This window comes from Gracilinanus agilis, chromosome 3, assembly GCF_016433145.1.
Source record: "Gracilinanus agilis isolate LMUSP501 chromosome 3, AgileGrace, whole genome shotgun sequence".
NCBI lineage: Eukaryota > Metazoa > Chordata > Mammalia > Didelphimorphia > Didelphidae > Gracilinanus > Gracilinanus agilis.
The window spans coordinates 339,872,492-339,896,556 of record NC_058132.1 but is presented as its reverse complement, the minus strand read 5'-3'; the positions used below and the strand labels follow the sequence as shown (position 1 = coordinate 339,896,556).

Genomic DNA, 24,065 nt, shown 5'->3' with positions numbered 1-24,065 from the left:
TAATGAACTGGAGGAATTCCATGTGAACTGGAAAGACCTCCAGGAATTGATGCAGAGTGAAAGGAGCAGAGCCAGAAGAACATTGTACACAGAGATTATACATTGTGGTACAATCAAATGTAATGGACTTTTCTCCTAGCAGCAATGCAATGATCAAGGACAATTCTGAGGGACTTATGAGAAAGAACGCTACCCACATTCAGAGGAAGAACTGTGGGAGTAGAAACACAGAACCAAATACATGGTATTGATTCTACAACGGGAGGTAAGGGCTTAAAAAAATCTAATCAAATGAGGGGACAAAGGACCAGCCTAGAGCTGGGAATGAATACCTGAGCTCAAATATGACCTCAGACACTTTCCAGCTACATGATCTTGAGCAAGTAATTTAACCCCAATTGCCTAGCTCTTGCTGCTTTTCTTAGAATGGATTCTAAGACAGAAAGTGATGGTTAAAAAAAAATTAATCAAATGTGACAGTGAAAATGACTTTGAAAATCTGGAAGTTCTGTATCCATAGCAATTATTTATATTCTACATGGAATTATTTTAATCAGATCCTAATCAAATAACATCTCAGTAAGGAAAACCTCTTATAAAAAAGATTATGGAAATACAGTATGCATATGTAAAGGTGTCATGGTGGGTGAGCAGTGATGGTGTAGAGAGGTGGGAACACTCAAATGACTCTTTTCTTCAGTTTGATCTAGGGTACTGCTTATTTTTTTCTTCTGGTGGTCCCTTGTCTCATCACTTTTCCCTTTTCTTCTGCCCACCTAAGCTTCTTTTCCACTCTTCAACTAAACATATATTCCACTGTGGAATATTCATTCTGTTCTTCAGTTATGTTCTTCCTCAGAAATGATTGTTTGTAATCATTTCTCCCCTTCTAGTAGTCTACATTGCTCAGTTGTCCTTTGGATACCTGAGCTCCACATCTTATATCTTGCCTTCTTCTTTCTTAGACTACAGAACCAGAGTAGGACTGCATGAGGAGCTCACCCAATTTGATAGCCATGAGTGGGAGAGGAGATGTAGTACAGTGACTGTCCATCATCTGTAGGATTTTACTTAGTACTTTCTTCTTCACCTTACTTTAGATACCCCTCTTTTCTCTTCCCTTCCATCACAACCGTTTGTGGTTTCCTTTGGTAACTTGTAGCCCAATTTCAATTCCATACTACTTTACTTGGAACCCTAGTCAATTGAGTTCTTCCTTTTAAGCTATTTTCTCACACTGTGATGAGTATAACATGTGGCTCCATTTCTATTCATCCTTTATTAATGATGGAGGGTTGGTCAGTTTATATCTTTAAACACTGAAACATGTAAGAGAGGTAGTCTAGAATTGTCACACTCTAAGAGGACGAGTCATTTTACATATGTAGCATTAAACATCTGAACAATGGAAGAATCATTATCAAATTTCCCAGAGGGGCAGTCTTATTTCCATTTCTCTGTCAAATATAAAGACCTGCTATCATTTCCTCACAAGCTCGAACTCTCCTTCACTCTATGAAACCTGGCTGCTACCTCCATCATGACTGAAAGTATATTCTTAAAGGTCACCAATGACATGTGTATCAAGTTCAATGGAATTTTTTCAGTTCTCTTTTTTCTGGGTCTCCCCACACTATCTGATAGCACTAACTATATCCAAATCACAGGGTAAATTTGAATTTAATAATTTAATAGATAAGTGTTGGACACAATTTACAAATCTCTCCTAGATAATTAGGATACTTGTTCCCTTAAATATTAATCCTGGAAGATGACTAGACTTTATAAATTTCAGTGTCAAATTAATACAATAAAAAATTTAGTTTATTCCATTGATAAATTAATTCCACCCATAATTTAAACTAATATAAAACACTCATTATAAAGACACTACATAAACAGGGCACAAAGTATCAAAATATTCTGTAACAAATGAAGAATGGACACACTCAGTTTTGTTTCCTTTTAGATTCATTTCTTCAGCAGACCAGTCTGTAAAGTTTTTTGTAGCCTAGTTATATTGGCATCCAATGCTGCAAGGCCATTTCTGAAGTCTTGTTCATCATGTGAAGTGAATGATGAGAGGGAAGACACACTCCAGCAGTTAGACATTCTTGACATTAAATCGGTATTTAAAAAGCTGTAATCACAGAGAGTACTGTTTTTCAACAGAGAGCTAGCATCTTGATATGTCACGGTACTCTGTTGACCTGAAGGATTATCCCCAAAGTCACTGGGGATCTTACTGATTACCTCCTTTATTTTCATCAGCAGTTGCTCATCATCTGTATTAACTTCCCTCACCTTTTCGGATACAACTTCTGTTTCCCTTTTCAGAGTGGAAGTACCAGGAAACATTTCGAAACCAGCCTTTGTATCATCTGAGGATGCAAATAAAGAGATGGACTTTTCCGAAGCAGAGATTCCATTGTTGTTAGATAGTTTGGAGTTAGCAACATTGTTCTGTGGCAATGGACTTGCTCTTTCAGGAGTGGATTTCTTTTTAGAGGAGCTTACAGCAAAGGGAAGGTAAATTGTCTCATCATTCAGTCTGGATTCATCATCTAGTAACGTGTCAGTCTCACTCCCTGTTTCTGAAAGGGCTTTTGAATGATAAGGTAGAGTCCCTAATTCATGATCTAAATCTAGGAGTTTATGTTTACAGACTTCGGGGTTTAGGAAATTTTCATAAGGTGTAGCTGGCACTCTCCCTTTTCCATCTTCTTTTAAAAATGGTGATTCTGTGTGAGTATAAATTTGGTTGTTTTCTAAACTTTTAAGGTAATTCATGGGAAGTGGAGATGGAGACTGTTCACACTGTAGGTGTTCTTCATGAATGTCTAGAAGGGATCTGGTAAGCATTGTTTCAGGCTTATAAAGAGCATTGTCCACACTGAAGTCTGTGAGGAATTGTGTCATGTTGTTCTGCAAAGTTCTGTTGGGAGAAATTTGGTATATGTGTTAGTTTTTCTGGCCACTGTATATTTTTCTTTTGGCAATAGCTCACTTCCATTTTGAATAAAATGTCACAGATGGCTTAGATTTAATTTTGACCACATGGAATGATTTATACCAGAGATTCCAACCACCTGCACAGGTTAAAAGTATAAAGGAAAACACTGTATTTCTGGAATGTGTTTGACCTTGCTGGAGAAAGTAGTACAGAAAGTGACTTTAAGCCAATAGAACCCCAAATGTAATATTTTCATGTACAAAAAAAAGTTCAGAAAACATTCTTCTGAAAACGTTAACAGAAATTTTATATATTTATTTACTTATATATGTATATTGGGAGAAAGAGTGGGGAGAGGGAGGAAAGAGGGAGAGAGAGGAAGGAGGAAGGAAGGAAGGGGAAAGGAAGAGAAGGAAGAAAGGGAAGAAGGGAGGGACGGTGCAAGCTAGTTAGAAGAGAATCCTTAGAGGTTATCTTGTTCAACCTTCTCCTTTTACACATGAGGAAACAGAAGCTCAGAGAAGTTAATCGATTTGCCCAAGGTCACACAGATGCTAAGTGGCTGGAATGGGATTTAAACTTAGGTCTTGGATTTACAGTTCAGTGACTGGTTTGTAATGACATATTTGGTTAAAATACAGAAAGTGGGAGGCTAGATGACAACTAGTCAGGTATAAGATGGAATTTATGCTTTAGGTAGAGGTACACTAAGGTAGCTTTCACTTCTAGGATACTATATATAGTACTAATTTTTTCACAGCACCTCAAACTGAAAGCGAGTTATTTCTTTCCACTAGAAGTATACATACAAAAAATGTATTGCCCTCTAGTGGTTATTATCAGAACAGCATGGCTAGGGATTATATGCAGGTGGCCATGGTTTTAAGAAACAGATTCCTATAAAAGTTTTTTACAAATCAATCTTATTTAAATTGAAATATTTCCTACTTGGTCTATATTATAATTTCAAAAATGCCTTTTCTTTATTCCTGATCTATTTCTTTTTTTAAAAAAAGCGTTACTTTCCAGCATATAATGAATACTATGTATTGGTTCCAAGGCAGAAGAGTATTAAGGGCTAGGCAATGGGGGTTAAGTGACTTGCCCAGGGTCACACAGCTAGGAAGTGTCTGAGGTCAATTTTGAACCTGGGATCTCCTGTTTCTGGACATGTCTATCTATCCACTGAGCTACCTAGGTGCCTCCCATTTTTAAGTAATAGTAATAATTTTTTTGCTCACCTCACACCAAGTGGTTAAAAAGTTGTAAAAATGTAAATAAATTAGAGAAGCATATCTTTAAGGAACCTTCTAACTAAAAAGGTTGGGAGTTTTGTACTACCCTGCTGGATTTTCTCAAAATAGGAAATGCCTATTGTATATTGCCTACTAGTAGTCAAACAGTGTGAAACGATAGTTTTATAAACTTAAGAATCAGGAAGAGAGCAAGACACAATCCTATCACTGAAAATAATTTATTGAAATAAAATTTAATGGAAATCAGTAAAATTTTCTAATGTGTAAGGTAACAAGAAAGACATTTAAAGTAAAAAAATTCTATGTATTTAAAATGAAAGTCTCTAAATAATTCTAGTGAAGATATTTGTATTTTGATCTACAGAAAAAGCTACAGATTTCTAAATTTAAAACAAACAACAAATGGATAGTGGTCTGGAAAAAAAAAAAAGCTCTTTCCATAATAAATCAATCAAGATCTTCCCTCCCCCACTTATAAGAAGTATTGCCATATAAATATCCACCAACTGGTACAGTATTCAAGTGCTTTGAAGAACACTTTCTATTCCTATTGCTCCATTTCTTATTCCTTTTTGCATAATTTTAAACCACAGATTACATTAAAATCTAAAAAGAGTGACCATTATATCTGTAATCATTCAAAAGGTTATGCAGCATGGGGATGAATGAAATATGAAAAAGTTCATGGCATGTGCCAGCCTTCACAGGTCAGTTTCTGATCACTGCAGACAAAGCTATGTGGTATCGCCCTCTATAGGTTAGTAAAAACAGAACACCTATCTACTTGGGGTCAGTTCTGACCAGAGGGATGAATGGAGGCTCAAGAAAGGGTTTATACACTTATTTTATTTGACATACTTATTGCTGTTGTTCTGCCCATTTTTAATGTCTCTTAATTTCAAAAAGTAAAACTGAAAAAAAAAAAAATCCTGATCATCAGTGTTTAAAAACACTGAATCATATAACCAAGTTAAAAATGAATATTAATAAACGACCAAAAAACAAACAAACAAACAAACAAACAAATAAATAAATAAATAAATAATGAAAATAAATAAACAACTGGGGGTGCGGGTGGGTGGGGGGTTTGCAGTTGGATAGCTCAGTGGATTCAGAGCTAGGCCTAGGGGTGGGAGATCCTGGGCTCAAATATGGCCTTGGACACTTCCTAGCTGTGTGATCCTGGACAAGTCACTTAACCCCCTTGGCCTAGGCCTAGCCCTTACCACTCTTCTGCCTTGAAACCAACACATAGTATTGATTTTAAAGAGGAAGGTAAGGGCTCAAAATAAATAAACAAAAATACAAGTGGGGCCAGTTCCAGGATACTTTGCAATTTTTAAAAAAACAGAGCAAGGGGGCAGCTGGGTAGCTCAGTGGATTGAGAGCCAGGGCCAGAGACAGGAGGTCCTAGATTCAAATCTGTCCTCAGACACTTCCCAGCTGTGTGACCCTGGGCAAGTCACTTAACCCTCATTGCCTCACCATTCTTCTGCCTTGAAACCAATACACAATATTGATTCTAAGGCAGAAGGTAAGGGTTTAAAAAACAAAACAAAAAACTATTTGTAGATTCAAGCCTCTTACCAAGATGACACTATAAAGTCACTTGACAGTGTTTTGAAATTAACATGAATTAACCAAGACTCAAAAACAAAAAAAGCTTCTGAGACCCCAAATAATGACAATACCTGCATTCAGGAACCTATCATTGTACTGGGAGTTGTGCCAAATCCTATGCATACCTGTACCTAAACAGGTCTACCAGTCCCTTTGAGTTATTAAAATGCCCAATTAATCAAATTAACATAGATTAACCTGAAGTCATGAGGTATATTTCATTAAAAGCAAAGTGCAAAGGGTTATTAAATATGAGGAAAAATAATCAAGACAAGCTCTGGAATCTTTTTGAGGTCTTAAAAAACTCACAGGTTGGCTACAGCTCAGGATAGAGTGAGAAGGATAGACAGATGGTGCCAAGATAGTTCTTGTGAAAAGGAAGGCCACTAAAGTGGGAATAAAGCAAGGTTGTCTTTACTAATATTACTTGCTACTCTTATGGGAAAGAAGATTGAGCAGGCAGACACTGATTTAGGAAGAATTCTAGAAGATCTCACCTCCTTTTCTCAATGACAATACATAAAAAATGTAGAGGGCAGATATCAAAAATAACCTTGGATAGACTGAAGAGAAGGGGTAGGAAATAAAATACACGGAATTGAATGACAGAAGGATGCTGGAGATAGGAAAAGATATGCTATAGGTATGAGACAGTCAAGATTTGAGATCCTCCTGAACTCTTAAAATTTTGATATAATTAGTAGACAGGCATCACAACTTTTGGGTTAATTGGAATGTGGATGAAGATTACCTGGTAAGTTCTTTTAGCCGGGTGATTTCAGCATCACGCTGATGTACTGTTAACTCCAAGATTTTATTTTCTTTTCTAGATGTTTCCAGTTTAAAATGGTAGGTTTTCACACTGGCCAAGGCTTCCTCCAATTCTAAAATGTAAAAAGAGTTTTAGTTTTCCTTTTTAACAGAAATATGATCATTTCCTATAGTTTAAATACACACCCATTTTAATTTTTGTGGTCTCCATCTCAAAGTGCTGCTTATTTTCAAGTACTTTTTTATCTTGCTCTTGAAACAGTTTGATACACTTTTTGTACTCTTCCTTCTGGTTTTCAATCACTTTTAAGAGCTTCTCGTTCTTAGTCTTCATTAACTTCTGATTCCTTAATGACTCCTTCAACTGGGTTTGCAGGGACATATTCAGTGACTGAATGGAAATTACTGTAAAGACAGAGACCAAACTGTATTTCTAAAGCTTAAACTACATATAGTTAGATATTTAAGTAGAATCTAAAGTTTTAATCATAACGACCTTATGTTGGGCAATTTTGTATAAACTCACCACATACTGAAAAAAATTTAACAAGTCAAGTCTTTCAATGGCAGATATTTTCAAGTGGTAGTCTTATTAATTTAAAAATAATATATTTCAAGGATGACCAACTTGACTATATGTGGAGATTAGAATTTATATCTTTTCTGGATTTTGCCAAAATTATAATAAAACTTTAATAAAATTGTTTTTATTCTTCACTAGAGGGAACCCTTATATCCTTACTTTTGGTCTTTTAAAATATATAATGCTACTTAAATTAAAAAAGAATCCTTCTACTGATGCCTTTTTTAAATGTCACATTCAGTTCTGAATATATCCTTCCCACACACCAACTTGTTTCCCCTCCCTTGTAATAAAGATTAAAAGCAACTGGTCTGTAAACCAACATCGACCTAGTCTAAATTATTATAAACTTTCTGTATGTTATTCTTTTGGTTCTTACTTTTTTCTGTATTAGTTCATGATTCTTCCCATGTTACTCCAAATTTCCTCAGGTTCATTCTCTTACTGCACAAAAATATTCCAATATATTTATGCACCGCAATTTGTTTTGCTATTCCTCAATCAATAGGCAGATTCTGGTTTGTTTCTAGTTGCTATCACCTGAAATACTAACTTTTAAAAAGATTCCCCCCCCCCCAATAATATGGTTTTAAAAAAAGTTATAGTGAAGGCCTTTTAAAAACCTCAGTCATTTCAAAATATACTCCCATATCACCATCTCTCCAATGAGCCCTTTCTTTTAACAAAGAAAAACAGTTAAGCAAAACAACTGATAAAAGTGACCTTATCTGAGAGCATAGGTGATGTTTCACAGACTTAGCAACCCTCTCCCCAGTCTCCAAAAAGGAGATGCATTTCTTCCAAACTTTTCAAACTTGACAAACAACAAATTAGAATATTTTGATATATAAATAAGAGGATTATATAGAAAACCATGAATCTCCACTATACATGGTTTTAATATATATGTACATATAAAAACATGTATAAACACAAGTCTTGCTTATACGTATCCCATTCTAAACTGCCTTCTGCTCTCATCTGTATATTTTTAATATTTCATTGATGTGCTTCCCTTTTTAAAAAGTGGTCAATATCATTACCTTTCCACTTCCCTCTGCAAATAAAGCTTTTCTTTATAAAGACAAAAAAATAAGTTCACATATTTTTTGTCCAGAAATGTATGTCATATTTTGCACCTCTCATCTATTGTCTATTACCTCTCTGCCAAGAGATTGTAAACATTTCAACAGTCATTTGGAATCCTCATTGGTTATTGCACTGATCAAAGATCTTAAGGCTTTCAAAGTTATTTGATCATTATAATATCATATTATGCATTTATTTATACAAATCTTCCCAGGTTTCTCTGAATTGATATCCCTTTCATCATTTCTGAGAGCAAAAATATCCCAGTATATTTATGTACTATATTGTTCAGTTGTTCCCCAACAAATTTTGTTTCTTTTTTTTTGCTAAAGAAAAAGTGCTGCCTTAATTATTTTGTACATATGGGTCCTTTGCCTTTGACCTTTCTGGAGTGTATGCCTAGTAGTATCTCTGGGTCAAAATGTATGAGTATTTGGTGATAGACTGTTCCATCTCTTCTCAAGGGTGGCTGGTTATTATAAGTATTCAGTGTCTGGCTTTGTCTTTTTATTTACTTTACTGTAGTTCTTGTGTTTTTTATTCTTCTGTTTTATCTTCCTCTGTATCCTTTCATATGAATCTTCCTATGGTTCTCTGATGCCAAAAATTTGTTGTTTCTCATAACATGATAATATTTCATTTCCATTAGTTTATTCATCATTTCCCAATAACCACTGTTTATTTTTTTCTGGTACCACAAAAGTCTATTCTAACTTTTTTTTTTTTTTAAACCCTTGTACTTCGGTGTATTGTCTCATAGGTGGAAGATTGGTAAGGGTGGGCAATGGGGGTCAAGTGACTTGCCCAGGGTCACACAGCTGGGAAGTGGCTGAAAAAAAAAAAAAAAAAAAAAACTCCTGTCTCTAGGCCTGACTCTCACTCCACTGAGCTACCCAGCTGCCCCCTATTCTAACTTTTTTAAGAAACACCTAACAAAAGTTTTATTTTTTTAAATTATGTAAAATAAAGGAAGTGATTATGGATAAATTGGTATTCCTGGAATAAATTCAGGGTTTTTATTGACTACAACATTTATCAACTTTGGGGGGATGTTTTTCATCTGTATTTTTTTAGGACAGAAAAAAATCATATGAAATATGTACTCAAGAGATTAATATATTCAAGTCACACATGGATAGTTATTACCATTAGAATACTTGGATTTCATTTCTTATGAATTGAAGACAATTCTTTTCTTTCAAAATCTTGACTCAGGCTTTAAGTTTGGTCACAGAAGCAATAGCCTTATCCAAACTCTTTTATACTATCCAGGGCTCTACTATAAACAGGCTAGTGAGGATCTTGATACAGATAAGACACAGAAAGCACAGGGGTATTCCCTATAATTCAATATAGTTGGCCAATCACTGCCTAATATTGCCAAGGTATATATAGTATTAAAAGACTAAAAAAAAAAAAAGGAAAATGAGAATATATACACATATGCATACAACTTTGTCCTCAGAAAATTTACAATCTAGTAAAGGAGAAGACACATATGCAAATAACTGTTCAACTGAGAATGTAATAAGTACATAGTAAATGTCAAATAGGCATGAAGGATTTGAGGAAGTGACTTCTGGCTGAAAGAACTAGGTTAACTGGTTCATTGAAGAGGGAGCATTAGGACTAGGCCTTGAAAGAAGGGAATGATTTCAATAGGTAGATATGTGAGGAAGGGGAACAGTGAGCAAGCATAAATGAAAAGGCAGAAGAGTATGTCATGTTTAGGATCAGGAAAGGATAAAAGTTAAGGCCAGCAGCAAAAATTATATAACAGCAGGTAATAAAAAATTGTTTTACTTCAGTCCTGATTTCATTGGTGTGAGGAATTGCTAGTAATGGAAATTCCCTCCACTGATTTAGATCAGCAACCTGTTTGTTTAAACTTACAGACTTGTTTTGGGCCCTGAGAAATTAAGTAATTTGCCGTGGTCACAGAACAAGTATGTATCAAGTATGTATCAAGAAATAGGACTTAAGTTGAGGTTTTCCTCCCTCATTTCTAGTCCTCTATCTTCTATGCCATTAAAAAAAACCTCTCAGACATGATCTTAAAAATAGGAGCAATTTCAAAAATATCTTCTGTTCAAAAATTTATGTAATATTTTATCTAACAAATTATATTTGATTTAATTGTGAACTTAGAAGAGTAAAAATGAGAAGATATGTACAAGTGATGCAATCTATACCATAGCTATATCAAACAAACTGGTTTTGTGAAAAATTAGAAATTAAATAAAACAGATGTCATTAATATTTCCTTAGGAAGTTTAACCCATGTACTACATAACACAGAGAGTGTAAAAACTATCTTAACTAGCATCTATCTCCTTGACAAATGGAGAGAAATGGTAGTCAAAGACAATCTTTTATTTAGAATATAAAATGTCAAATCTTACAGATGGAGAAAGCAGGTGATTATCTGTAGCAACACTTTGTAAAACAGCAAGAAGCAGTAGAAATAATATCAAGAAAGTAAATTAAGGCAGATTGTCCCTTAAGGCATTTAAGATGGAAACTGGGAGGACAATAGAGATAAAATGAAAAATCTGCAGAAATTTTAAATCCTTTGATGGATCTGCCAATAGTAGAGATCCCAACCCATCCATACCTTCTCATTCTGTGTGAGGTTAACACCCAACATCAGGGGGCACAGCGTGGATAGCAAGGGAATAGGCAGACTGTTGGTTGATCACCCTCTGATCTCTATATGTTACTGTAAGATTGAGCCCATTTCCTTTTCCAATTATACAAAATCATTACCTTCTAAGTATGAATTCTAAGACAAAAGAGCAGCAAGGACTAGGTAATTGGAGTTAAATAACTTGCTCAGGGTCACACTGCTAGGGAGTGTCTGACTCCAGGCCTAGTACTCTATCCACTGTGGTACCTACCTACCCATTTAATTATATTCTTTATAACATTGTTCCTGTGTAAATTTTCTGATGGTAGTATGTTATACCCTAATATCCATGTCCACTATGCACTTCTCTATTACCAAATGATTAAAATAATTAAAAATGTGAGAAATATAAATGGGAAAAAAACCTAAGAAGAATAATTAGATTCTGAGAGTCACTGTGAACAGTAGATATTCAAATTTTAGGGCTGTTTTAATAGTTTTGGATCATATGTAAACAAGTGATTCTATTACAAAAAGTGGTTTGCAAGCAACACTTTGGAAATGATAACTATTTGAAAAATGATCCTATTAGCATGGATTAAATATTCAAGTTTGCAAAAGTATTACATCTTAAAATTTAAATAGACAATTCATACCTACAAAGGATTTATCCAAGTGGTTATTTGAATGATAACAACATTGGTTTAATGACTTTTTTCTAAAGAGCCCAAAGGGTGTCAATCATCAGTTACAATTAAATTTCAGTGTTGACATTTGTACTTTCTTTTATATATCGCCCAACTTCTGAGTGGAAAGGAAAGGATATATACCAGTGGTGTGAAAGTTCAAATGACTAGATTCCATAAGAATGTATGGGGTTAGTAAGGGGAGTCAAGGATAACACTGAAGCTGTGCACCTTGGGGACTAGCAGGATGATAGTACCTTTGACAGTAACAGGAAAATTTAGAAGGAATGGCTTGGGAGAAAGAATTTCCAGTTTCTGTCTACTTTTCCAGAATTAATTAAACCAGTTTGTATGCATTTACTTGTAAGAATATATATATATATTCAATTGGGGAATGGCTGAACAAATTGTGGTATATGCTGGTGATGGAATACTATTGCTCAAAGGAATAAGAAACTGGAGGAATTCCATGTGAACTGGAAAGACTTCCAGGAATTGATGCAGAGTGAAAGGAGCAGAGCTGGAAGAACATTGTACACAGAAACTGATACACTGTGGCAAAAATAGAATGTAATGGACTTCTGTACTGGCAGCGAAGCAATGATCCAGGACAATTCTGAGGGATTTATGGAAAAGAACACTATCCACATTCAGAGGAAGAACTGCAGGAGTGGAAACACAGAAGAAAAACAACCGCTTGAACACATGGGTTGATGCAGACATGGTTGGGGATGTAGACACTACAGGACCACACCAATGCAACTATCAAAAATCTGTAAATAAGTCTTGATTGATCACACATGTTAAAACCAGTGGAAATGTGCGTTGGATATGGGGGTGGTGGTGAAGGGGAAAGTAAAAACAAGAATCATGTAACCATGGAAAATTTTTCTAAAAAAATAATTTAAAACCCGGCCTCAGCCACTTCCCAGCTGTGTGACCCTGGGCAAGTCACTTGACCCCCATTGCCCACCCTTACCAATCTTCCACCTATGAGACAATACACCGAAGTACAAGGGTTTAAAAAAAAAAAAAGCAAAAAAAATAATTAAAAAAAAAAAAAGAATACACACACGTATATATGTACTTTGTCCTTATAGAAATGCAAAGGGAAGCAGTGCTGGCCAATGGGTAATAACAAGATATGTTGCTAACACCATTTTTAAAGAAATCTAGAAAAGAAAGCAAGAGTTATTTTGCATTTGCCATAAAAAAGCTATTTTTAGAGGAAAAAAGAAAAACATTTAGTGGTCAATAGATCCCACTAGCCTGTTAGAGTGAAAGACTAATAAATTTGAGGATTTATAATCTTAAAAACTCAGAAATTTGGTGGATGAAATATAATAACCTTAGGGGAACATCTAATATGGGCCTTTGAATATGAGAAGTAAAATTCCACACCTTGGTTAAGTTTTTCTAAACAAGAACTTTCTAATTAAGACAAGCAGAAAGAATATTGTAGGTATGAGTGAAAGCTAGAGGCTTAACTTTATTTGGGAATCATTAATAACAACAATAGTAATAGGTAACATCGATATACTCATTATATAGCAGGCGTTGTTAATCACTTTAAATCTATGATCAAATTTGATTCTCCCAACCACCCTGGGAAGTTAAATATCCCCATTTTACAGATGAGGAAACTGAAGCCAACAGAGGTTAAGTGATTTGCCCAGACAGCTAATGAGTGTCTGAAGCTAAATTTGAATGCAGGTCCTTTTGACTGTGGCTATGTAGTATTCTATCCACTGTTCCACTTCACTGTCATATACACCTATTACTGCAATTATCTTAACTTAGCCTACAATTAATTTTTCTTACATGGATTTTTGGTTTGGATGATAGCATTAGGACATGGTATGTTGTACATGGATGAAAAGAGGACTCAATGCTTAAAGAGGAAAGTCAGAATATGAAAGGATACTGATATCACTTTGCTTACCTTTAGCTGATTGAAATAATATGATTACTGAGAATATAATCGACAATATATACTAATTTTAGCTCCAAATAATCTTCTGATTTGATGGCTTTTTGTTGCAATTAGTAATAGAGGAACATGGAAATTTATTGATCTAAAAAAGAATTTCTCTGAAGAGGGAATTTATGTATTCATAGAACTTTATGTGTTTCTTTTGTTTGTATAGGCCAATGAGATACTATGTATATAGCTCCAATGTACTATTGATTATTGTAAGAGGAATTACCCTTAATGAAATAAAAATTCTTAACACCTAATGAGAATCAAAAGACTATGGAGGGATAGCTAGGTGGCTCAGTAGATTACGAGCTAGACGTAGAGATGAGAGATCCTGGGTTCAAATCTGGTTTCAGACACTTCTTAGCTATGTGACCCTGGGCAAGTCACTTAACCCCAATTGCCTACCCTTTGCCACTCTTCTGCCTTGGAACCAATACTTAGTATTGATTCCAAGATGGAAAGTGAGGGTTTAAAAGGAAATTATGGTAGCAGAGATAGTTATGCTCTGACATTTATCTCCAAGTATCTCCAACGACCTTTATGATATTTGGAATAGAGGGAAATGAAACAAGTGGCCTTGCAAAAACTAGAACACAATCCCTGTTACAAATTTTTACCTTAAAGGTGGGAAACAATAATATTAATGCTGAGTTCAACAGTTTTCACATGATGATAGGGCAAAGAAAGACAATATGGGGAAATGATAGACTATGGAAAATCCATGGTCCAGTCAAGAAACAATGAGGCCTGTTGGAAAGCTACACTCTAAATTTTTTGAGAACAAATGATATTTTAAAAAAAGAATTTTCTTTTTTAATTTTTATTTTTATTAAGGGAAAGCTTAGAAGATTGCACCAACTAGAGCTAGTCATTACTACCATCATTTATATAATGCTTTATGGTTTGCAAAGTGTTTTATATTTATCATTTGAATGTAAACATGACAACCTTGCAAAGGTGAGGCTATTATTTCTATTTTACAGATAAGGAAATTAAGACTAAGACAAGTTAAATGACTTACCCAAAGTCAAACAGCTAGTGTTTTTTGTTTTTTTTTTAAAGAATTCTTACCTTCCCTCTTAAAATCAGTACTGTGTATTGGTTCCAAGGCAGAAGAGTGGTAAGGGCTAGGCAATGGGGGTTAAGTGTCTTGCCCAGGGTCACACAGTTGGAAAGTGTCTGAGGCCAGATTTGAACCCAGGACCTCCTGTCTCTAGGCCTGACTCTCAATCCACTGAGCTACCCAGCTGCCCCCCAGCTAATAAGTATTTTAGGCCAAATTTAGACTTGAGTAAAATCCTGACTCCATGTTTAGCACTCTATTCACTGCCAACTTTACTACATGCATATATTACCTTCATCTCAAAAGCAAATTATACACATACCTCTGCAACTTTTAGGGATGTGTTTTCAGGTCTATTAATTCTTCTTGTTTTAAAACCCTTATTATATATCTCAGAATCAATACTAAGTATCATTTAAAGAAGAGTGTTAAGGGCTAGGCAATTGGGATTAGGTGATTTGTCTATGGTCACATAGCTAAGAAGTATTTGAGGCTAAATTCGAAGCCAGGACTCTCTGACTCCAGGCCTGGCTCTCTAACCATTGAGCCACTTAGCTGCACCCAGGTCTTTTAAATTTTGGGGGCTGTTTGTCACATGATGTCTAGTGAGAAGGGAGCTATAGATCTAGACCTAAGAAAAAGGGATCATACCTCTGATGTGAGACTTAGGTAATTAAAATACTTAAGTAACTATATTCACACATAAGAAAAAGTGTCAATCATGTTTCCTTTCTTCACTAAAAATCGGGACAGAAATATAAGAAATGGGATTTGCCTAGTTTTTGTTTCAAAAAGGTTTCATAGTCTTTAGGTCAATTAAATAAATGTGGGGGAAAAAAGGGAAAAAAATAGGATGGCATGTTTCTTGCATAGTATAAATTTCCTCTTCATTGTTAGCCCTTTTTTCTACTCATAGAGTTATCTTATTAGGTTAGTACTTTGCCTAGATTATGCAATAGTCCCCTAATTGGTCTCTCTGGTTTTAAGTCTCTCCCCACTCCAATTCACTCACTGCATTGCTGTTAAATTGATTTTTCTTAAGTGCAGACCTCTCCAGTGAACTTAAGGGGCTTCCTAATTCCTCTAAGAAAAAACACAAACTTCTCTATTTAACTTTTAAATAGGCCAGGCTTTTACAATCTGGCCCTAGCCTTTTTTCTTTCTTTTTTTGTTTTTTAATGAAAACATTTTCAAGGGAAAAAAAATAATTCACCTTCTCCATCTTTCATTGGGAAGAAAAAAGACAAACAGAACCCTTTAACAAATATGTAAACAAGCAAATATTCTCATTGGCCTCATTCAAAACATGTTTTATTCTTCACCCTAAGTCCATCACTTTTCTGTCAATAGGCAAGTAGCACGTTTTATCCAGAATCCTCTGGAATCGTGGTGGTCAAGAGTTCCTAAAGTTTTACAAAGCTATTTGTCTTCGAACAATGGTTTTTATTTTATTTTTTTTAAACCCTTTCATTCCATCTTAGAATCAATACTGTGTATTGGTTTCAAGCAGAAGATTGGTAAGGGATAGACAATGGGGGTCAAGTGACTTACCCAGGGCCACACAGCTGGGAAGTGTCTGAGGACAGATATGAACCTGAGACCTCCCATCTTTGGGCCTGGCTCTCAATCCACTGAGCCACCTACCTGCCCTCCATGATCTCACTTTTAAAAGCATTTAGATTTGATATCTCTTGAAGGATATGCACGGTTTATTAACTTTTGAGATATAGTTCCAAATTACTTTCCACAGTGACTGGACCAGTGTACACATTTTTCCACAGCCCTTCTAGTATTTTCCATTTTTTGGTCACCTTTGTTAGTCTAATGGGTACAAGGTAAAACCTCAGAATGGCTTAAATTTGCTTCTTCTCTAATTAATGATGTGGAACATTTTTTTCAAATGACTGATACCTTGAATTTCTTCCTCTGAAAATTGACTGTTCATATCCTTTGATCATTTATAAATTGGGGAATATCTTTCATTCTTCTTTATTGGAATCAGTTCTTGGAAATGAGATCTTTATGAGAAATTTGTTGCCAAGATTTTTTTCCAATTTATCTGCTTCCCTCCTAAATTTAGGTGCATTTGGTTTTGCGTGAAGTTTTATATTTTCTGCATTCAAAATTGTCCAATTTCTCTTTGGTCTCAAACTATCTTTTCATCCTAACTATAAATTTTATTTCTACCCTGCAATATAGCCAAACTGGTCTCTTCTCTGTTCTTCACCCCTCACAGGATCTTTCTCTTCAAGACATAACTACTACATGAAACCTTTCCTAATACCTTCTATCTGAATTGCTAGTGCCCTTTCTCCCAAACCATCTGTATTTCACTACTCTGTATTTGTTTTGTTGTCTTTAATTTTACTTTCCATAAAATAGTATGTACTTGCTGTTTCCTTTATGAGAACCTAAGTTTCTTTCAAATGGGCAATGTTTCATTCCTTGTATTTGTATTTCTGGTATTTAGCACAGTGCCTGACACTTATTAGGTACTTTGTAATACTGACTAGTTTCATTTAATCTATTTATAAGGCTGTATGTATATATAGCTGAGTTTTACAAATGATTATTGAAAAATATTCTTCCAACCACTAGCTACATTTTTTTTAATGTTAGGAAGCAATAAAAGTTAAAAATTATATAGTGCTTTAAAGTCTAAAATATGCTTTACATATTACCTCATTTGTTCTTCACAACAACCCTACAAGGCAAATATTATTATTATCCCCATTTTATAGATGAAAAAACCAAAGCACAGAATATTTAAGTGATTTTCCTAATTCCAAATCTGGCATTCTATCTAGTCATACTCCTGATGGTACTGTTAATCTATGTACTACACAACTTTATTTATTACAAATTTTTGCTGAGTGTGGGATATTTTGTAGTAAATATATGATGTAACTTTTGAAATACAATTATACAATCTGCTCTTGTTATTTTGTATCTTCTCAAATTTGGTCAAATAAAACCTACCATTTTATTAAGAAATTAAACATATTCAAAGCACTGAGAAAAGCTACTAAAAGAAGCCATTCCACCCCCCCCCTCCACCCACTTTCTTCCCCTGTAAATGAGGTCACTTTTAATTCTTCAACACATCTAGAGACATACATATATCATTGGACACAATTTCTTAACATCACACCACTTACATTCAAAGTTGCAGTCCAGGCAATTGGATGACTTCATTGTCTTTTCTTGTTCTCTGAGTTGCTGGCTTAAAGCTTTCAATTTTCTAGGTGAAATAATGAAAAAACATTTTTAAGAAGTCTAGGCTGCTTAATGGAATGTATGTATGGAAAGTAAATGGAGAAATGTATTTTTAAAAAAGAAATGAAATACATCTAGGAATATATGCAAGGCTGTATACATCAACCCAGATCTACCTGGTTCGCTTCTAAGTCAGTCAGCCAGCCAACTGGTCAAAAAACAGTCATGGAGGTCCTGATAGATGCTAAGCCCTATGATAAATAATGAGGATACAATGAAAAGCCAAAATAGTCCCTATCTTTGGGGAGATCCCATTCTAAAGGGCATGAAAATATGTGACTACATAGGCATATGTAAGATATATACAGAACCCATAGAAAGTAATCTCAGAAAGAAAGGCACTCACTAGCAGCTCCAGGAAACAGCTACTATGGAGGGTGGGGTCAGAGCTAAAGCTTGAAGGAATTGAAGAAAACTGGGGGCAAAGTGAGAAGGGAGAATGTCTCAAGCTTGGAGGGCAGTGACTGCAAAGGCAAGAGATGGGAGATGGAGGATTGTGTGTAAAGAACACCAAAGTAGCCAGTGTAGCTGCATTAAAGGGAATAAAATTTAAGAAAAGGGGCATGTTAGGAAGAGCTTTAAATGCCAAATGAGAGTAGGCACATAGTAGGTGGTCTAACAATGCTGAAAGTCACCAGAATTTATTGAATTGGAGATGTCAAAGTCATATCTGCATTTTAGAAATGTCTTTAGTACTTGAGAGGAGAGATAGTCAAGGAGAGACCATTTAGGAGATTGCAGAAGTCCAGGCAAGAGGTTCGGAAGGCCTGAGCGAAGGTAGTAGCCATGAAGATGGAGATTGCAGAGGTCCAGGCAAGAGGTGTGGAAGGCCTGAGCGAAGGTGGTAGCCATGAAGATGGAGATTGCAGAGGTCCAGGCAAGAGGTGTGGAAGGCCTGAGCGAAGGTGGTAGCCATGAAGATGGAGAAAAGGGAATATGTAAAAGGTGTTAGGAAGGAAGGTGCAAATAAAAAAATCTCACAGGAGACTGTTGAATGAACATGAGGAGACAAAGATGAGACTAAAGTTGGGAGCCTGAGTGATGAGAGAATGACACTGCCACTCAACAGTAAAAAGAGAATTTTTGGAAGAGGAGAGTTTCAGGGGAAAGAAAATGAGATGTTTTGAACATGCTGAGTTTGAATTACTGGAACATATACTTTGAGATGCTGAAAAGATGCTACAGGCCTGGAGCTCAGAGACAAAAACTTCAGAGAGATCTGAGAATCATATGCACCTTTTGCCTCTTTCTGTATCCTCAGTACAGAAGATACAAAATACACTGTTAGCATAGTGCCTGGCACATGGGTGATATTTAATAAATGTCTACTGATTGATACTTTAATAGGATTATCTCAAAACTTATGTTCTGATAGTATAGCCTTCAAGAAGTTTGGGTCACTTCCAAGGATGAGATATCAAGGGCTTTTGATTCAGAAATCATTGTTATGCAGCAATTCTCCCTATTGGCAGTTTTGCTTTCTAGGGTTTTATTTACCTCAGCATGCTGAGAGGTCAGCCAGAGGTGGCAAGACTCAATCTTTCCCCACTAGTTCTTCTGTTTACACTTTCACTTTTTCAGAAAGGTTTTTCTTTAAGGGGATTAAGGGGGTAGTAAGAAGCTATAGTAGCCAAGGGGGGAGAAGGGGAGAAAGACGGAGAGAGAAAGAGGGGGAGAGAGAGAGAGAGAGAGAGAGAGAGAGAGAGAGAGAGAGAGAGAGAGAAAGAGAGAACACGCACAGTTATATGGGGTCAACAGGTATTTGCTTATATCCAGAGCTTCAGCCATCCATGACAGGTTCCCTCCAGGTATGCTGTATTCAAATGGAAGTTGTTTGAAACTTGCTCCAAAGTATATAATACAAACAGAGGTACTTACTAATTGTTCACTATTTTAAATAAGAATAGTGAATTATTTTAGCTAACATTTATAGAATGCTTTTGAAGATTGCAAAGTGCTTCACAAACTTTTCATTTGATCCTCATGACAACTCTAGGAGGTAGGTGCTATTATCACTTCTATTTTATAGATAAGGAAATTGAGGCAGATGGCAGTTAATCAACTTGTCCCAGAATCACACAACCTGTATATATCTGAGGCAGGCTTTGAACTCAGGTCTTTTTAACTCCAGATCCAGCACTAGATCATTGCTCAACCAAACTCTGGTTTATATTAGGCATGAGAAAAGCACAACTCTCAAGTCTTCTAGAAATGTGTTACTTCTTTTCTGTCTTCCCTTTTGTTTTTCCTTCACCTATCCCTTCTGTTTCTTCCTCCTCTTTTCCCTTTTTCAATACTTCCTTCTCCTGTTTTACTTTTTTTGCTTCTTTCCTCAATATTAGCTTTCTTTTCTTTCCCTTCTTTCTTTTTGCTGTGTTAGTAATTATATTTTATTATGCTCTTTGAAGGCTCATCATTCTTCTATCCCCAATAGCACCACCTCCTGAGCATGGAACATAATTCACATGCTTCATATGTCACAAATAATTCAGAATTCAGACGTGTAACATAGAAGGAAAGAGGACAGGGAACAATGACTCAGACTTTTTACATTTCTTTTCTGAAAAGGAAAGTCATTGCTTAATAACAATATGGTCTTTTAGAACAGAAATACTCTGAATATTCCACTTGAGGAAAAACATAGTACATTTCTCTAGGAATCTTTCCTGAATTACTTATTCCCTGGCAACTTAATTATGTAAGTAAAAGAATTGATGTTTGCTACTGAATTAAACATTTAGCCAAAAGGTCTCTCATATCTGAGAAGTTCTGTTATTCTGTTATAGTTGTTCCTTTTAAAACAAATGCTCCCAAGTATGGCACAGAGAACAGAGACAGTTTTTGGTCAGTGAGTGACCTTGTTTGGTCACTTCATCACTGCTTTTTTTTGTTACTTCTTGAAGAAGTAGGTGTAGGGGAAAGAAAGTTCAACTGGGGATTGAGTTCTAAAGGGCCTCAGACATTTACTAGCTATGTGTCCTTGGGCATGTGACAAATTCTCTGGATCTCAATTTGTCATCTGTAAAAGACAAGGGATTGGTAAAGATGAAGAGTAAGGTCCCTTCCATAGCAGGACCTGTGTGTTTGAACTCTAGCCTTGCCACTTATTATTTGTGTAAAATTATTTTTCTTCTGTTTCCTCATCTCTAAAATGAGAGAAATTGGACTTGATGGCACCTCTGAGGACCCTTCCAGTTCTATATGTCTGATCCTATGGGCCCCAGGAATGGAGGGACAGTATTATCAGCTGAGACCTAGGCTACCTGCTCCCTTAGATTTTTTTCTATTCTAAAATATCTACATGCCAGTTATTCTGGGGTTAATAATTCCTTTGTGACTGGCGATTCCCATTCCTGCTGTGGTTCTTTAAGCTTGAAGCCGCTGGCTACCAGTGAGGTAGAAACAAACCCGGGGCCAAAAGGTCAGAGAATGTTAAATAAAAGAGTCTCCTTTTAACTATATGAATTTCACCATCTTTAAACTTTGGTATCTTACTTTGCTTTATACTTTGGCATGTAAAGTTTTCCAACTTTAGGGTATGTCACCAGGTCAGGCATTTATTGGTGGCAGGAAAGACAGAGTGGTTTCCATGATGCCTCCAGCCTAACCTGGACCTCTCTTCTACTATAGAATAAGCTGCTGCCACCAAAGCCCTAATGCTTCTGCAACAAAACCCCTCAACTCACACCATGGCTATTCCACCTTGTACAAAAGGTTTGGGAATTTGGAGTAAAGGACCGATTAATGCAATTTTAATTACAACATGGATTTTTGTGGATTGTCCTGGGAACTTAAAACTTCATTTATATCCTTAGCTACAAGAAAATGCATTCTAAGTCTCAGATCACCATTTTATAAACAAACTTCTACAATACAACCTAGTTGTTAAATTGGAAAAAACTACTGACAGACTATTCTGAAGTTACTGGTCACAAGACAGCCATTCCATATAACAGCACTTTCACTAAATTGATATGGTGCCTAAACAGTTGTTTTTCATTATGTAAAAAGTTCAAATGAATTATATGCTGCTCTCTATTATTTTTATATTCACATGTAATTGTCTAAAATCTAATGCAATAAAAATTGCTATGCAATGAAATCATAAGACTAGCTATATAAGAAAGCTTGTTTTTAAAAATTTACATATTTGAAAACAGGCTTTCTTTTTGGATTTGACATAATCAAGTTGTATTTTCATGCTCATAAGTTTCCTACCATGGATGAGGTCTAATTATTCCTCCCTTCTCAACTGAATTGTGAATTCTATTTCAATAAGAAGTTAAAAAAAAAAGAAGTCTAATTTGGAAAGCAATGTTAAGAACAAAAAACCAGAGAAGTTGGAGTCAAAGGACTTGAGTTCAAATGCTTGCTCTACCACTTCCCATTGGTGTGATCTTGGCTAAGGAAGTTAACCTTGCTAGGCCTTGGTTTCTCATTTCCTAAAATGAGTGTGGGATAAAATGACCTCTAAGGTTCCTTCCAGTTCTAAATTTGTGATTCTGTAATCCAATAGACAATATATATACATATATATATATACTTGGAATCCACAATTTTATTGGGGAGGGAGGTCCTTTCACCAATGAGACTGCAATACCCTTATGCCTTAGCAAACAATATTTCTGAGTTACCATAATCAAAAAAAATTCATCAACTTGGGTCAAGCCTTTTGGTGATGAACATCTCTGAACTTAGCTATTCCTTGAAGATGGGAGGAAAAAACACATACGTATACAAACACATAAGTGTCTTTGGGCTGATAGTTTGCTTGTCAAACTAAGTATGACCAACTCGAATTTATGTTCCTTTGACACTATTTTTTATTACTTTACTCAGAATGAGAGAATTTGTAAACATAGAATATTAAGAAAAAACTGTTTTAAAGTTTTCAAATATAAGCTCTAGTTCAAACTTCTAATGAATTATTTTTAAGGAGGATTTCTGGAAGTTGGCTTTCTGAATTAGGATTTGTAATTAATAGTATCCACTTGTAATCAATGATTATTCCAGCATCTCAAGTATTTAGGCAAGTTGCATTTGTGTGGTCTTGCCCTCTTGTATCTATAGCTGTATTCTAGCACAGAGTAGAAGAACTGCTATTTATAGAGACCCCCAAGGGCTAACACTTTAAGGAAGACAATTTAATTTTAGACAGTCATAAAAAACACACTCAAAAGTTTTGACACTTAAGTTGTTAACCCTCTGTTTTATTTAACTTTTTTTATAAACTGGCCTATCTAAAGGCACCTCCCAAGGCTAAATAACCAGGGCTTTCTTGCAATGAAGTTCTGACTGCATTCTGGAAACACTAATAAATCACTACAGAAAAAAGTCATCTTTCCTATTACATAATTAAGAAAAGTCTAAATGTGGGTCAATTATTTTGCTAAAAAAATAGGATCTATAGTTTGTTTTACTTAAAAAATTATCATTTCCCATAAACTATAAAAGAAGGGGAAAAAAAACTCTCTTAAATGCAGGTTCTTTATTACTTCAAATGCTCCATTTTAAATTAGTAATGTCAGCTTTAAAGATGGAGAGGCCATTAGTAGAGACCATCAAATCATCCAATGCTAGAAACAGAAGGAAGCCTCTCAAAGAGAATATAATGCAACTCCTAGATTTTAAAGATAGGAAATTTAGTGAGATAAAATCTAGTCACTAAAACCTAATGAGGTAAAGTCACATGTTTAAAATTCCTGATTTTTGGAATTTGGTGGCAAAACTAGGCCTGGTTAGGCCTTACTCTTCTAAGTTTCTTCAATAAAGTCATTAAGTCAACATACATATATTAAGCACCTTCTAAGTGCCAAAGGCAGGAAAGGCCAAGTCCTGGGATTACCAAGGAAGATAAAGGATAGTCCTTGTCCTCAAGGAGCTCACAGTCTGGTGGGGAAGACAATATGCAAACAATTCTGTATAAACAAACCATAGGCTGCGTAAATTGTAAATTTGTACAGTGGAGACACACTCAGAAGAGAGGCACTAAGATGGAGGAGGACTGGCAAAGGCTTTGTGCAGAAGGTAGGATGTTGGCTAAAACAGGAAGGAAGCCAAGAATTAGAAGAGGAGAGAGGGAATTCCAGTCATGGGCAACAGTCAGTGAACATCGCAGAGTTGGAAGCCTTAGAATTTACAGGACACATTCTTTGAATAGT

General features: G+C 35.5%; 1 protein-coding gene across 1 annotated transcript in view; it reads right to left on the bottom strand.

The window, feature by feature from the left end:
* Positions 1–1,707: 1,707 nt before the first annotated feature.
* Positions 1,708–24,065, bottom strand: part of CCDC14 (coiled-coil domain containing 14) — a 39,764-nt gene continuing 17,406 nt past the window's right edge. Inside the window, exons 10-13 of the mRNA XM_044669163.1 lie at positions 17,787–17,869; positions 6,787–7,005; positions 6,581–6,713; positions 1,708–2,935 (exon numbers count right to left, since the gene is read on the bottom strand). Of these exons, the coding sequence (XP_044525098.1) occupies positions 1,972–2,935; positions 6,581–6,713; positions 6,787–7,005; positions 17,787–17,869 (1,399 nt within the window). The 3' untranslated portion in view covers positions 1,708–1,971. The remainder of the gene's footprint in view (positions 2,936–6,580; positions 6,714–6,786; positions 7,006–17,786; positions 17,870–24,065) is intronic.